This window comes from Coptis chinensis, chromosome 2 (assembly GCF_015680905.1).
Source record: "Coptis chinensis isolate HL-2020 chromosome 2, ASM1568090v1, whole genome shotgun sequence".
Lineage (NCBI taxonomy): Eukaryota > Viridiplantae > Streptophyta > Magnoliopsida > Ranunculales > Ranunculaceae > Coptis > Coptis chinensis.
The window spans coordinates 113135154-113149085 of record NC_141457.1 but is presented as its reverse complement, the minus strand read 5'-3'; the positions used below and the strand labels follow the sequence as shown (position 1 = coordinate 113149085).

General features: G+C 36.0%; 2 protein-coding genes across 2 annotated transcripts; both read left to right on the top strand.

Annotated features, from left to right (window-relative positions):
• The first annotated feature begins 2717 nt into the window (after positions 1–2717).
• Positions 2718–4008, top strand: LOC147520861 (F-box protein At2g26160-like). The gene has a single exon (XM_086594987.1). The coding sequence runs from the start codon at positions 2797–2799 to the stop codon at positions 3931–3933; it is 1137 nt and encodes a 378-aa protein (XP_086451113.1). The 5' UTR covers positions 2718–2796; the 3' UTR covers positions 3934–4008.
• A 5746-nt stretch (positions 4009–9754) lies between these two features.
• On the top strand, positions 9755–11074 carry LOC147520860 (F-box protein At2g26160-like). The gene has a single exon (XM_086594342.1). The coding sequence runs from the start codon at positions 9755–9757 to the stop codon at positions 11072–11074; it is 1320 nt and encodes a 439-aa protein (XP_086450468.1).
• Positions 11075–13932: the final 2858 nt, after the last annotated feature.

Genomic DNA, 13932 nt, shown 5'->3' with positions numbered 1-13932 from the left:
TCATGTACATTCAAGGAATCTAGACCTACATTCCCGTATACTCAAAAAATACACGCAAGACGAATATCTTAGTTTCTCTCTAGGCCGGTTTCCTACATGACCTCAGTAGTCATAAACATTTATAGTTTTTTATTTGAGTTAAAGACTATTTAGTACCACGAACTTTCACTTTTTTTCCTAAATGGTACCCAAACTTTGTTTCTCGCGCCTATTCGTACCATGAAGTTTCAATTTCAGTTAATTTTCCATCCAATTTCACTAACAGCGGTAGCACTATTCACGTGAACAGTAGTTTTTTTCAAAAAATCAAAGTTTGAAAACAAAAAAACTATTCACGTGAACAATGTTTTTACTATTCACGTGAACGATTTTTTTTAGATTGATTAAAGATTACTAAAAATCTAGTGTGCGCAGGCCTCTAGGCCACTCATATAGGTAGGGGATTCGTGTGTATTGCAACAGAAAAGTACTATCAACGGCTAGATGTCCTGCGCACACATACATCATGATGCGCCCTGGATGCCCTCTAAAGATTATTACAAAAAAAAAAAATTGTTCACATGAACAGTGATTTTACTATTCACGTGAACACCTTTTTTTTTTAAATAATCTTTAATCAAGCTTTTAAAAACACTGCTCACATGAATAGTAAAACCAATGTTCATGTGAATAGTGTTTTTTATTTTTCATTAAAGAATTTATTTTTAAGATTCTTACAAAACACTGCTCACGTGAATAGTGTTTTTTGTTTTTTTCCAAAATTTGTTTTTTTTGGGAAAAACACTGTTCATGTGAATAGTGGAAAACACTGTTCCCGTGAATAGTACTGTGTGAATAGTGCTAACATCGTTAGTGAAATTGGACGGAATTAGATGGAAAATTAACTGATGTACTAAATTGAAACAAACTGAAACTTCGTAGTACGAATAGGCGCGAAACAAAGTTCGGATACCATTTAGGAAAAAAAACGAAAGTTCGTGGTACTAAATAGTCATAAACTCTTTTTTATTTTAACCATGAGGTGTGGAGAGTTCTAAAAGTGTGTGTGACACCAGATAATGACACATAAAAAAAAAAAGTTTACGAGGGCAGTGTGTTCCAATTACACGTTATCACAACTTTACTAGTACCATATCACAACTTTACTAGTACCATCTTGTATGTGATCAAGTCATGGAATACCACATTGAATTAAGCCATGGACTAACAGGCGTATACTCAAGCATTTCCACATATAACATAATCTAAGTATCATAAAGATGTGCACAATAGCTATATAGGACGGATACATGTCATGTGGAGTTATAGGTGGTAAGGGGTCGTATGCAAAGTAGCGAAGAGAAGACCTGATGCAGCGGATCATGGCCGCGGCAATCTAACTGCCGAGAACTGCCATATAGAGAGAGGGACAGGTGGCGAGAAGAGGACCGCGAGATGAGAGAGAGATGAACGAACCTAATGGAATGAGAAGTTAGAAAAAGGAGGGAAGTTATAAAGAATAAAGGAGGAGAAGGAAAGGGAAGAAGAAAGGAGAGAGAAAAAAGAGAGAAGAGTAAGGACTTGGTACTAGGAATCTTATTGGTTGTAATAGTAATATATACATTTGGCGCCGTCTGTGGGGATAGCGAAATAAAATGGTCACTGTAACAAAGAAACGCGGAGGAAGACCTAGGAAGGAAGTGGTTCGAGAAGCAATAGAAGAGGTTGTGAGTGAAGAAAGGGCAGGGGTCGGAGAGGAAGAGATATTTGATGTGGCGGCAGACGCCACCAGACTTCTTCAAGAGGAGATAGTTAGGTTGAGAAATGAGAATGAGGAGTTGAGGAAGGAAAGGGAGACCACACAGGAAAGAATGGAGCATGGGGATCATCAAGGCAGTGAGATGGAAGGGGAAAATGTAGAGTACCAACCCAGGGGCGAGGATCCAGTAGAGGGTATCACGCTGGAGGTAGTCCAGGCAATGATTGAGAAAGATAGAGAAGTGAACCGTGCGGATCAGAGGAAAAAATGAACCAAAGTGCCGCTCAAAAGGAAGTGGCTAACCTCAATAAGAATCCATTGGCAGATGCGATATGGAATTCGGAAGTGCCTAAGAGATTCAGTCAACCAAGGTTTGAAAGGTATGATGGAAGGGCGACCCAACAGATCATCTGCATCACTTTAGGCAACATATGTCGTTGTGGCAGGAAAGTAAGTATGATGGACTGCGCTGCATGATGTTCCCGGCCAGCCTTAAGGGGGGAGCCTCGGACTGGTATTACCGGTAAGGGTGGAATTGCGGCTCGGGATCGGCTCGTTTAGCTCGGCTCAAACTCGTTCATTTAATAAATGAGCCAAGTTTGAGCCTATATTATAACTCATGTAACAAACGAGCTTATGAAGCTCGGCTCGATAAACAGACTACTCGGGCTCGCTCATATATTATATGAAGAAGCGTGAGCTTTTCAAAAGCTTCGCTTAATAAGCGAGCCAAGCTTGAGAATAGTGAAGCTCGGCTTGATTAGCTCGAATTCCACTTTTAACTATGCAGACCTACTATATGGATAACTTCCGGATTGGTCAACTTTGAAGGGTGGTATTACAAAACGAAAAATTGTGGCACGGGCTTGTATATAATTATTCAGTTTCACAGGGGCTATATTGCAAAATGTTTAAAATAAAATCTATATAAAACCCCCTTTCGTATTCCGGTTTTATTTTTGGATATAAAACCCCCCCTCTCTATATCTTAGTACATCATAAGAATAATAAGTTAGTAGGGTATACAGACACTCCAGAAGTTTGTTCAGGTTTCGATCATGGTAGATTGGTCAGAACTTCCAAAAGACGTTCTTGCTTTAATAGCATGTAAATTGATCCACATCAACGATTTCATACGTTTCGGTGCTGTTTCTAAGTTATGGCGATCTGTTTATACCGAAGAAAATAGAAGCTACGTAGTCAACCGCCAAGTTCCCATGCTGATGCTTACTACTGAACTCAATGGCAAGACTCGCAGTTTTCACAGCCTCAGTGAGAAAAGAGTTTGCAATTTCCAAGTACAACTGCCTCACGACAGGTATTGCGCTGGTTCTATATATGGATGGTTGGTAACAGTTTCTGAGAATTATGAGAATTATGATGTTTGTCTTTTTAACCCATTCTTGTCTGTGGATAATGAGATCCATCTTCCTTCTTTGAAAACACTTGAAGCTCTTAATGAGGAAGATGAGATTTTCGGTGTCCATTACCTGCAAAGGGTTGCTTTGTCAGCAAACCCATCATCAGATCGCGATTTTGTTGCTATGGCAGTATACGGTCAATATGGTAGGTTAGCATTCTGCAAGCCTGGAGACAAGGAATGGACCGGATTAGATCAGACGCACACACTGATGTCCAGCGTTATTTATTTTCAAAAGCAGCTTTTCGTTTTGAATATCTACGGAACTGTTTTTAATTGTGATCTCAATCATCCCCATCCTAAGTTATCAGTGGTGGCTGCTGCCCCAGATTCTTATGGTGTAGGTCACACGATTGAAGAGAGGTATCTTGTAGAATTATCTGGTGACTTGATACTAATAAAAAGAGTGAGGGATTTCGTAGGTGTAGATGAATCGGATTATTACCTCACTCATCGATTCCTCGTTTTCAAGCTCGATCAACTTGAGGTTAAATGGATTGAGGTGAAAAGTTTAGGTGGTCGCTCTGTGTTTCTAGGTGTAAATTCTCCCCTGTCTCTTCCAGCTTTAGAGTTTCCTGGATGCAAACCAGATTGCATATACTTTACGGACGATTATACAGAGGTGTACATGAATGATCTGCCCCATGGAATTGGACCTCACGACTTGGGAGTTTTCAGTTTGGAAGATGGGACTCTTGAACCTCATTACCAAATGGATGGTGACATGATATTTCCACCGCCCATTTGGGTTGAGCCAACTTTGCTGCAGTGCTGAATTTTACCCCCCATTTCTTTCTTAGTATTGGTGTTAAGGGAATTGTAGCATGAGTTTATTATTAATTTAATTATTTATTGTGTTTGTGTTGTGATTTATTGAGTGATATATCGATCTCTGATTTATGGATATATCCACAAATGTTATAAATATTTTCATTAAATGTGATGATAGTTTTAATATGAAAAACTCTAGTGATAAAAAATGCTAACTAATTTATGTGCACATATTTAAGATTGTTATATATACCTCATGAAATCATGTTTTGAGTTCCTAATACAAGTTCAAATATAAGCTCACGGCAAAGAAATAGGGTTACTGGGTTTGAACCATACAAATTAATAGGTATACAATAATAGATTGGTTTATGAATATTAATATTTTTCATTCTCTAGTGGTTAGTGGGTTTACCATTTTTGGAAGAAACGTAGGTTCAATCTCTCTCCCACAAAGCTTAATTGTTATTAAAAAGTCTATTTTGTTAATTTTAATTTCCACACTTTGTGAATGATTTGAGAGCTAACATTTACATAACAAGTTATTGGCGCATGTTAGCCCTCAACTTGAGGGAACAAGCTTTGACTTCACACTTTAGCATAAATATTCGACTTCACATTTGAGCGAAAATATTTTTACATTTAGAAAAATGTTAGAATTAAATAGCTTTAGAGAGAACACCATACTAATTTAAGTAGATTGAATAATGGAGAGAATGAGAGAGAAATCTTATTAATGAAGTCTCCATGAATGGGAGGAGGTTACCTTTATATATAACTAGGTATGTTTATTTCCTAGATACAAGGATTACCAAGATAAATACATATCAGGAGGTGTCCCATATGGGCTCAATGGTAGACATCCATATAGGCTCATAGATTTCATAACACTCTTCTTTTGATTTCCACTATTCTTGTGGAAATTCCGGTGGATACATCTTTTGTAGCATTCTTCTGGATGCTCTATAACTATCCAATGACAGTTGTCTCATTAAAATATTTCTAAGGAAAATCCAATAGGAAAAACCAAAGTGAATGAAAAAAAGTACAACTTAACATTATTCAGAATCATTGTGACTTGCTTAATACTGTCTCATTAAAACTTTTACTAGGAAAACCTAATGGGATAAAACCTACATAAGGAAAAAAAGTACAGTGCATATGTCCTAGGACACATTCTTCAGGATGCTCCCCCTGTTCTATTACCCCCCCCCCCCCCCCCCTTTTGATAAAGACAAGTCTTTATATGGCTTGGTGGTGAACTCTGTGTATGCCGATCCCATATACAAGCTTTTGAAATGTATGTTTTGGTAGTGATTTAGTGAAGAGATCAGCAAGATTGTCACTGGAACGAACTTGCTCGACCTTCATCTGTTTATTTTTCTGATGCTGGTGAGTGTAAAAGAATTTTGGCATAATGTGTTTTGTCCTGTCTCATTTTATAAATCTTTTTTGAATCTGGGCTATACAAGTTGCATTACCCTCATAAATAATGTTGGGAATAGGGGTGGGCAATGGGCCGAGTCGGGCTAGCCCAGCCCTAAACATTTAAAACCCTTCAAATATTAGGGGGGGGTCGGCCCGCCCTAAAGTCAAGATATAGGGTCGGGTCGGGCGGGGTCACAAGTCTAAAACCTCAAGCTTACTCCTACCCTAAGCCCTATTTAAAGGCTTTTAGATTAGGGGTTTAGGGCCGGCCTATATATTTTCTTTTTTTTTTACTACATGGGTTTTAAAACTCATTTATATTACAAAATGTACAATAATCTACAAACTCAAAGTCCAACCAATCTAGTAATAATCCCGTATAAGTCCAAAAATTTAAAATGCACATCCACAATCTAATGAACCAAGTACATCGAGAGTTCGAATTTGTTTTTCCTTTGTACTCAAACCTCACTAAAATTACATTTTAAATTGAAATACATAGACAAATAATTATAATATCATTTTAAAGGAAGAAGTAATAGATATAAAGAAGAAACATAATAGTTTTGGTTAAGGGTCATGGAAGTTGTTAAAATATTTGTAATATCATAAATTATTTCTATAATAGATTCAAACAAATATAATATTACCTTTTTTTCTAATTTAAAAGTGATTCAAGCTTTGTATATGGAAATGAAAATATTGGCTTTTGAACAAGTGATGGAGAAAGGTTTGAGATTACAAATGTCATTTTTCTGACAAAGGTTGTTTTTTGGTTTCTATGTTACAAATGTCTGCTCTGTATTTTGCTTTAATGGTGTGGAAGGAAATCTTTAGTTTTAGACTTGGCTTGGATGTGAATAAAAATATAATTTATAAGAAATAAGTGAAAAAATAAATTGAGAATAATAAGTTATGGACTTTGACTTGATGATCAAAGGAATAAAGTTTTATTTTTATTAGGCTAGTGCTCATTGTTCTTCATGGGCTGTTAAGTTGACAAGTTTTTGTTATATAAGGCAGGTTATTGGAAGTACCCTTGGGTGTAAGTGATAAATTACAAAGGACAATGTTATTTTAATTGAAAATATTTAACAAAGAGTTGGACAATTATGGTATGTGTATTTATAGTGAAAGTGTGAAACAGGGCCGGTTAGGGCTTGGTTAGGGTCGGGCCTATGTTTTAGAATCTTAGCCCTAGCCCCGCCTCTAGAAGGCATTAGTACGCCCGCCCGACCTTAAACTCTGTGAGGGCTTTATAGGGCTTAGGGTCGGGTCGGTCAGGGCCGGGTTAGGGTCGTTAGGGCCAAATTCCCACCCCTAGTTGGGAACACCTGTTATAGAAGGTAATTAGCAAGAATTATGAATATGCCCAATTAATAACCTTAGCCATACACATTCACAATTAGTTTCATGAAGAGCTAAAATTTTAGAGTTCCTTTACAGTTTTACGTTCTTTTTTTGCCATCTCGTTGTTGTAACCAAAGGTATTGCTTGGCGTACAAGAAAACTTAAGGAAAATATTGTTGGTCAAAATAGAAGTAATACTAAGGTGTTTACCCATTTGAGGGGTTGAGCTGAGGGAGAGCATGTAGATTTTGGGCACATCATTTGTAGAATTGTAACAGGCATGTAATGTACGAAAGCAAGGTACCTGGGTCTCTCAAGGTGCCACGAACGGAGTAACCTCGAGATAGGAGCAAGTGGATGAGCCAAGATGCCTGATATCCTCCAGCTCCTGTCACACAAACTACTCTTTCCCCCTCGGTTTCCACCATGATGACTTCCCTAGCTATCTCTTTCTTTCTTCTTTCTTCTTTCTTCTTCTTTGAATCTGTTATGAAGCCCAACGTGAAGAACAAGAGTAACTAAAACTATGTCGTTTAAGGGTGGAATTGCGGCTCGGGATCGGCTCGTTTAGCTCGGCTCAAACTCGTTCATTTAATAAATGAGCCAAGTTTGAGCCTATATTATAACTCGTGTAACAAACGAGCTTATGAAGCTCGGCTCGATAAACAGACTACTCGGGCTCGCTCATATATTATATGAGCGAAGCGTGAGCCTTTTTTCAAAGCTCGCTTAATAAGCGAGCCAAGCTTGAGAATAGTGAAGCTCGGCTTGATTAGCTCGAATTCCACTTTTAACTATCAAGAAATTGGGCTAGAGAGTCTCATTTAAAAAAAAAAACAACTCTAAAGCCCTATCCATAATTTTTTTGGGTTTTAATACCCCTACATTGTTTTTATTCGCCATAAGTGTTTTTTTATAGAAAATCTTTAGAATCTAAGCTTTTGATTCGAGACCAGGTGCCACCTGTTATTTTTTAATATAAATTATTCTCTTTTTCACCCTTCCAAGATAACTACTTGTAGATAAGATAACTACCAGAATAAAGATTGAATAAGATAACTACTTTTAGATAAGATAACTACTAGAACAAAAAGAGTAGATTTTGGGTTTGAATAGAATTTAGCAAAAAGTACCGTGTATTGCTCCAAAAGTTAAATTTGACACTACCTGTTTTCATCCGAATGTGGACGTTATAAACTTATACATTTTAAAATGCAGATGCACCATGTTATAAACTTATATATTTTAAAATGCAGATGCACCACGTTATAAACTTATATATTTTAAAATGCAGATGCACCACGTTATAAACTTATACATTTTAAAATGCATACACACCACGCATTTTAAAATACAGATACAAAATGCATTTGATTATTTATTTTGTGGGTTTGATTAACTACTATTAAATGAAACGGGTTGGTTTAGAGTTTATTGTTTATAAATTTAGAATATAGGGATTAGGGTTTAGTGTCTTAAGGTTTAGGCTTTAGGCTTAGGGCCTAGTTTATAGGGGTTAGGGTTTAGTGTCTTAAGGTTTAGGGTTTATGCTTTAGGGTCTAGTTTATAAAGATTTTGGGTTAGGTGTCTAGTGGTTTGGAGTTTAGACTTAACGACTAGTGTCAAATGCCTCCACAAAATATTGGAGGCATAATATTTTTAGTTTTTTTCATTACCGAAAAGCTAGTGTCTTGTGAGGATGTACTTTCAGCCAGATAGCATCTGGGCCACTCATATATAGGCACAAAATCTTGGTGTATTGCAGCAAAGAAGTATTGTCCAAGGGCTCTCATTCCCACAAGACTCATACACTCGATGCACCCTAGATGCCCTCTTTTCATTATATGCATTTTTAAATGTGAAAGGTGTAGTTATAAGTGAATTTTTTGTGTGAAATTTAATTTTTTGTTTTGTATCCCACTATATATGTTACTCGGTAGATAGTCGGTTATGTTTGTTTCCAAGTGAGGATATTTTCGTCTATTCCTGGTAAAGTTGGATAACAGGTGGTTAGTTCCATATTCTGGTCAAATTGGGGTATTAAATTCTAAACAAATTTAAGAGGAGTCTTAGGACTACTAAATATTTATAACTAACTCCTCTAGACTAATTTTATGTTTTAACTATGCAGACCTACTATTTGGATAACTTCCGGACCTGTCAATTTTGAAAGGTGGTATTACAAAACGAAAAATTGTGGCACGGGCTTGTATATAATTATTCAGTTTCACAGGGGCTATATTGCAAAATGTTTAAAATAAAATCTATCTCTACACTATATGATAGCCGATCTTTAGGAGGAAAATTTATCAACCGAACTGTGTATTTGTAATCTCTCTATTTTATGATTTTAGAACCACCTCCTTTAATTATTCTAATCAGCTCCCTCTTTTTTAAACAATTTATCAAAAACTCTCTCACTTTATTGAAATTAGAATTAGCTTCATATTATTTAAAATAATTTAAAAAACCTCATTCAAGTCACTCAAATTATATTCAACCCCTCCTAATGTTTTTATATTATTTTTTAGATTATAACTAGAATTCAAAAAATCATACTATCATAGAGATGTTAGAGCGACAGGTTTAAAGATTTGAAAAAACACCAATGGGTAGCACGGTTCGCATACTCGTATAAAATCAAAACGTTGCCCTATTTTACATACGGTTCGCATACTCGTATTCCGGTTTTATATAGTTCTATGTGGTAGTTTTATATATCTCTATTTTTCCTTCATTCTGTTTACAATACCTTAGCCTATTCGTTATTGGTATTTGATTGGAAATCAAAGTTCTAAGTTTTATATTTTTAATTTGTTTCTTTATTATTTTCTAAGGAATAAGGAAATCAGAGATTGAATTGAGCTCTGATTCCCTTTTTAGAGATTGAATTGAGCTGTGATTTCCTTTTATATGTTGAATGTTTTTCTTTTCTTTTCCAGCGTCTTTTCTGTCTACTTTTCTATGATCATCCTAGCCATTTTACTTTTTGTTTAAACTATTTTTGTTTCATGGCAATCAAAAAGTGTTTAAGTTATTGTTGCTTTATGGCCATCAATTTGCTGTTTTTTTTGGAGTATTTTGTCTACAAGATCAAATTAGTATTTGACCCAATCAAATTGGTATGGGTTTTCCGTAATTCTCTCTATATCTTAATACATTATAAGAATAATAAGTTATTAGGGTATACAGACACTCCAGAAGTTTGTTCAGGTTTCGATCATGGTAGATTGGTTGAGTGGTCAGAACTTCCAAAAGACGTTCTTGCTTTAATAGCATGTAAACTGATCCACATCAACGATTTCATACGTTTCGGTGCTGTTTCTAAGTTATGTCGATCTGTTTATATCGAAGAAAATAGAAGCTACGTAGTCAACCGCCAAGTTCCCATGCTGATGCTTACTACTGAACTCAACAGTGATGGCAAGACTCGCAGTTTTCACAGCCTCAGTGAGAAAAGAGTTTGCAATTTCCAAGTACAACTGCCTCACGACAGGTATTGCGCTGGTTCTATATATGGATGGTTGGTAACAGTTTCTGAGAATTATGATGTTTGTCTTTTTAACCCATTCTTGTCTGTGGATAATGAGATCCATCTTCCTTCTTTAAAAACACTTGAAGCTCTTAATGAGGAAGATGAGATTTTCGGTGTCCATTACCTGCAAAGGGTTGCTTTGTCAGCAAACCCATCAGCAAATCGCGATTTTGTTGCTATGGCAGTATATGGTCAATTTGGTAGGTTAGCATTCTGCAAGCCTGGAGACAAGGAATGGACCGGATTAGATAAGACGCAGACACTGATGTCCAGCGTTATTTATTTTCAAAATCAGTTATTCGCTTTGAATCTCCACGGAACTGTTTTTAATTGTGATCTCAATCATCCCCATCCTATATCAGTGGTGGCTGCTGCCCCAGATTCTTATGGTCGAGTTGACGGGACTCAAGAGAGGTATCTTGTAGAATTATCTGGCGACTTGCTACTAATAAAAAGAGTGAGGGATTTCGTAAGTGTAGTTGAATCGGATTATGATTACCTCACTCATCGATTCCTCGTTTTCAAGCTCGATCAACTTGAGGTTAAATGGATTGAGGTGAAAAGTTTAGGTGGTCACTCTGTGTTTCTAGGTGGAAATTCTCCCCTGTCTCTTCCAGCTTCAGAGTTTCCTGGATGCAAACCAGATTGCATATACTTTACAGACGATTACATAGAGGTGTACATGAATAATAGTCTGCCCCATGTAGTTGGACCTCACGACATGGGAGTTTTCAGTTTGGAAGATGGGACTCTTGAACCTCATTACCAAATGGATGGTGACATGATATTTCCACCGCCCATTTGGGTTGAGCCAACTTTGCTGCAGTGCTGAATTTGTCTTACCCCCATTTCTTTCTTAGTATTGGTGTTAAGGGAATTGTAGCATGAGTTTATTATTAATTTAATTATTTATTGTGTTTGTGTTGTGATTTATTGAGTGATATATCGATCTCTGATTTATGGATATATCCACAAATGTTATAAATATTTTCATTAAATGTGATGATAGTTTTAATATGAAAAACTCTAGTGATAAAAAATGCTAACTAATTTATGTGCACATATTTAAGATTGTTATATATACCTCATGAAATCATGTTTTGAGTTCCTAATACAAGTTCAAATATAAGCTCACGGCAAAGAAATAGGGTTACTGGGTTTGAACCATACAAATTAATAGGTATACAATAATAGATTGGTTTATGAATATTAATATTTTTCATTCTCTAGTGGTTAGTGGGTTTACCATTTTCGGAAGAAACGTAGGTTCAATCTCTCTCCCACAAAGCTTAATTGTTATTAAAAGGTCTATTTTGTTAATTTTAATTTCCACACTTTGTGAATGATTTGAGAGCCAACATTTACATAACAAGTTATTGGCGCATGTTAGCCCTCAACTTGAGGGAACAAGCTTTGACTTCACACTTCAGCATAAATATTCGACTTCACATTTGAGCGAAAATATTTTTACATTTAGAAAAATGTTAGAATTAAATAGCTTTAGAGAGAACACCATACTAATTTAAGTAGATTGAATAATGGAGAGAATGAGAGAGAAATCTTATTAATGAAGTCTCCATGAATGGGAGGAGGCTACCTTTATATATAACTAGGTATGTTTATTTCCTAGATACAAGGATTACCAAGATAAATACATATCAGGAGGTGTCCCATATGGGCTCAATGGTAGACATCCATATAGGCTCATAGATTTCATAACACTCTTCTTTTGATTTCATAACACTCTTCTTTTGATTTCATCTGTTTATTCTTCTGATGCTGGTGAGTGTAAAAGAATTTTGGCGTAATGTGTTTTGTCATGTCTCATTTTATAAATCTTTCTTGAATCTGGGCTATACAAGCTGCATTACCCTCATAAATAATGTTGGGAACACCTGTTATAGAAGGTAATTAGCAAGAATTATGAATATGCCCAATTAATAACCTTAGTCATACACATTCACAATTAGTTTCATGAAGAGCTAAAATTTCAGAGTGGTTAGAGAAAGTTGATACTAAAATTTGTTTAGTGGAATGCTAACAAATGACAGCATTACCACTAAGAAATACATAACCTATTTGGGAGCCACACTTGTGAGGATTTGACATAAATCCTGAATCTGCATATCCCACAAACTTGGAACCTTTAGAATCCTTTGAGTAAAACAAACCTAAACCCGTGGTTCTACGTAGATATCTTAAGACATGTTTTACGCTCCAATGTCTTTTAGTAAGCGCTGAGCTGTACCTAGCTAACAAATTTACAGAAAAAGAAATGTCCGGTCTAGTGCAATGTGCTAGATACATTAATGCACCAATTGCACTCAAGTATGGTACTTTAGGACCCAATACTTCTTCATTTTATTCTTTGGGGCGATATGGGTCTTTTTCTGTGTTCAGTGACCGGACGACCATTGGGGTACTTAATGGATGTGCCTTGTCCATATGGAAATGTTTCAAAACATTCTCGGTGTAATTAGTTTGGTGGACTAATACCACTATAACTTCTCTCGATCTACAAACCGAGACAAAGTCTTATTTCCCCAAGGTCTTTCATCTAAAATGCCTTCTTTAGGTATTGAGCAGTTATCTCGAGCTCTTCCGGAGTTCCAATCAAATTTATGTCATCCACATAAACGGCTAGTATTGCAAATCCATTTAAGGATTTCTTTATAAATACACATGGGCAAATTTCATTGTTTACATACCCTTCCTTAGACAAATTCACTAAGACGATTGTACCACAATCTTTTGGATTATTTGAAACCATACAATGAATGCCTTAGTTTGATTGAATACATACTCCTTGATTTTGCTTCAGGCAAACCAAATCCTTCAGGGATTTTCAGGTAAATATCTTTGTCTATGTCCCCATACAAGTAGGCTGTCTGTAGCGCCCCAATTTTCTAGACGATTGAATATTCAAATAATAGAGCTCGTTCCAAATATTAAACCATCTAATAAACCAAGACGTGAGCGGTTTTGACTCACATAAGTCCAATTAGAACTAAAATATAAAACACCCCTTTGAACATCACGTTCAAAGAAATTTCGACAGAATTTCTTCTGTATTTCCAACATTTCATAAATCTACAACCTGTTATAACCTGAAAATCAGATAATATACTTTCATTTAATATATTACAACCTCAGTTGTAAACCCGACTACTAAAAGATATACTGATTTGTGGCACCGGCTATTTAACCATCTCGACAATTGCCAGTTAAATCAAGTAGTTGTAGCGCCCCGAAACCGATCTTTTACTTAATTATCTTCATAACTCCTAATTAATTAATTTATAACTAAAGACAATTAACATTATACTAAATTATTACAAAATCACTTAAAGGGAATAAATTTAGAACAAGAAAGAGTTAAAACAACCGCCTTAGCCAATCAGAGTATGCTTCACGTTAAATTTTCTTCGTGAGCACATACGCCTTTTCCCGTCTTCTGGGAGCCGGTTTTCCCTGTCATTTAACACTTTCTAACACGCAACGTTAAATGGTTAGTCAATGTAAGATAATCAAGGTGAATTACACTTATTAACAGCAAACAAGATTACTTAACTGTTTCGACCAAATATGATCAAAACACCAAGTGTTGATGAAAAAGATGAAGAACGTAGAAAAGTAATTAGAAAAATGATGGTGATCGGGGGAATGATGAGACTGTACCTTGTGGTTGCC

Bases quoted from the DNA above. Each gene is read 5' to 3' on its own strand.
- LOC147520861 (XM_086594987.1), top strand. From the start codon at position 2,797: ATGGTAGATTGGTCAGAACTTCCAAAAGACGTTCTTGCTTTAATAGCA.
- LOC147520860 (XM_086594342.1), top strand. From the start codon at position 9,755: ATGGCCATCAATTTGCTGTTTTTTTTGGAGTATTTTGTCTACAAGATC.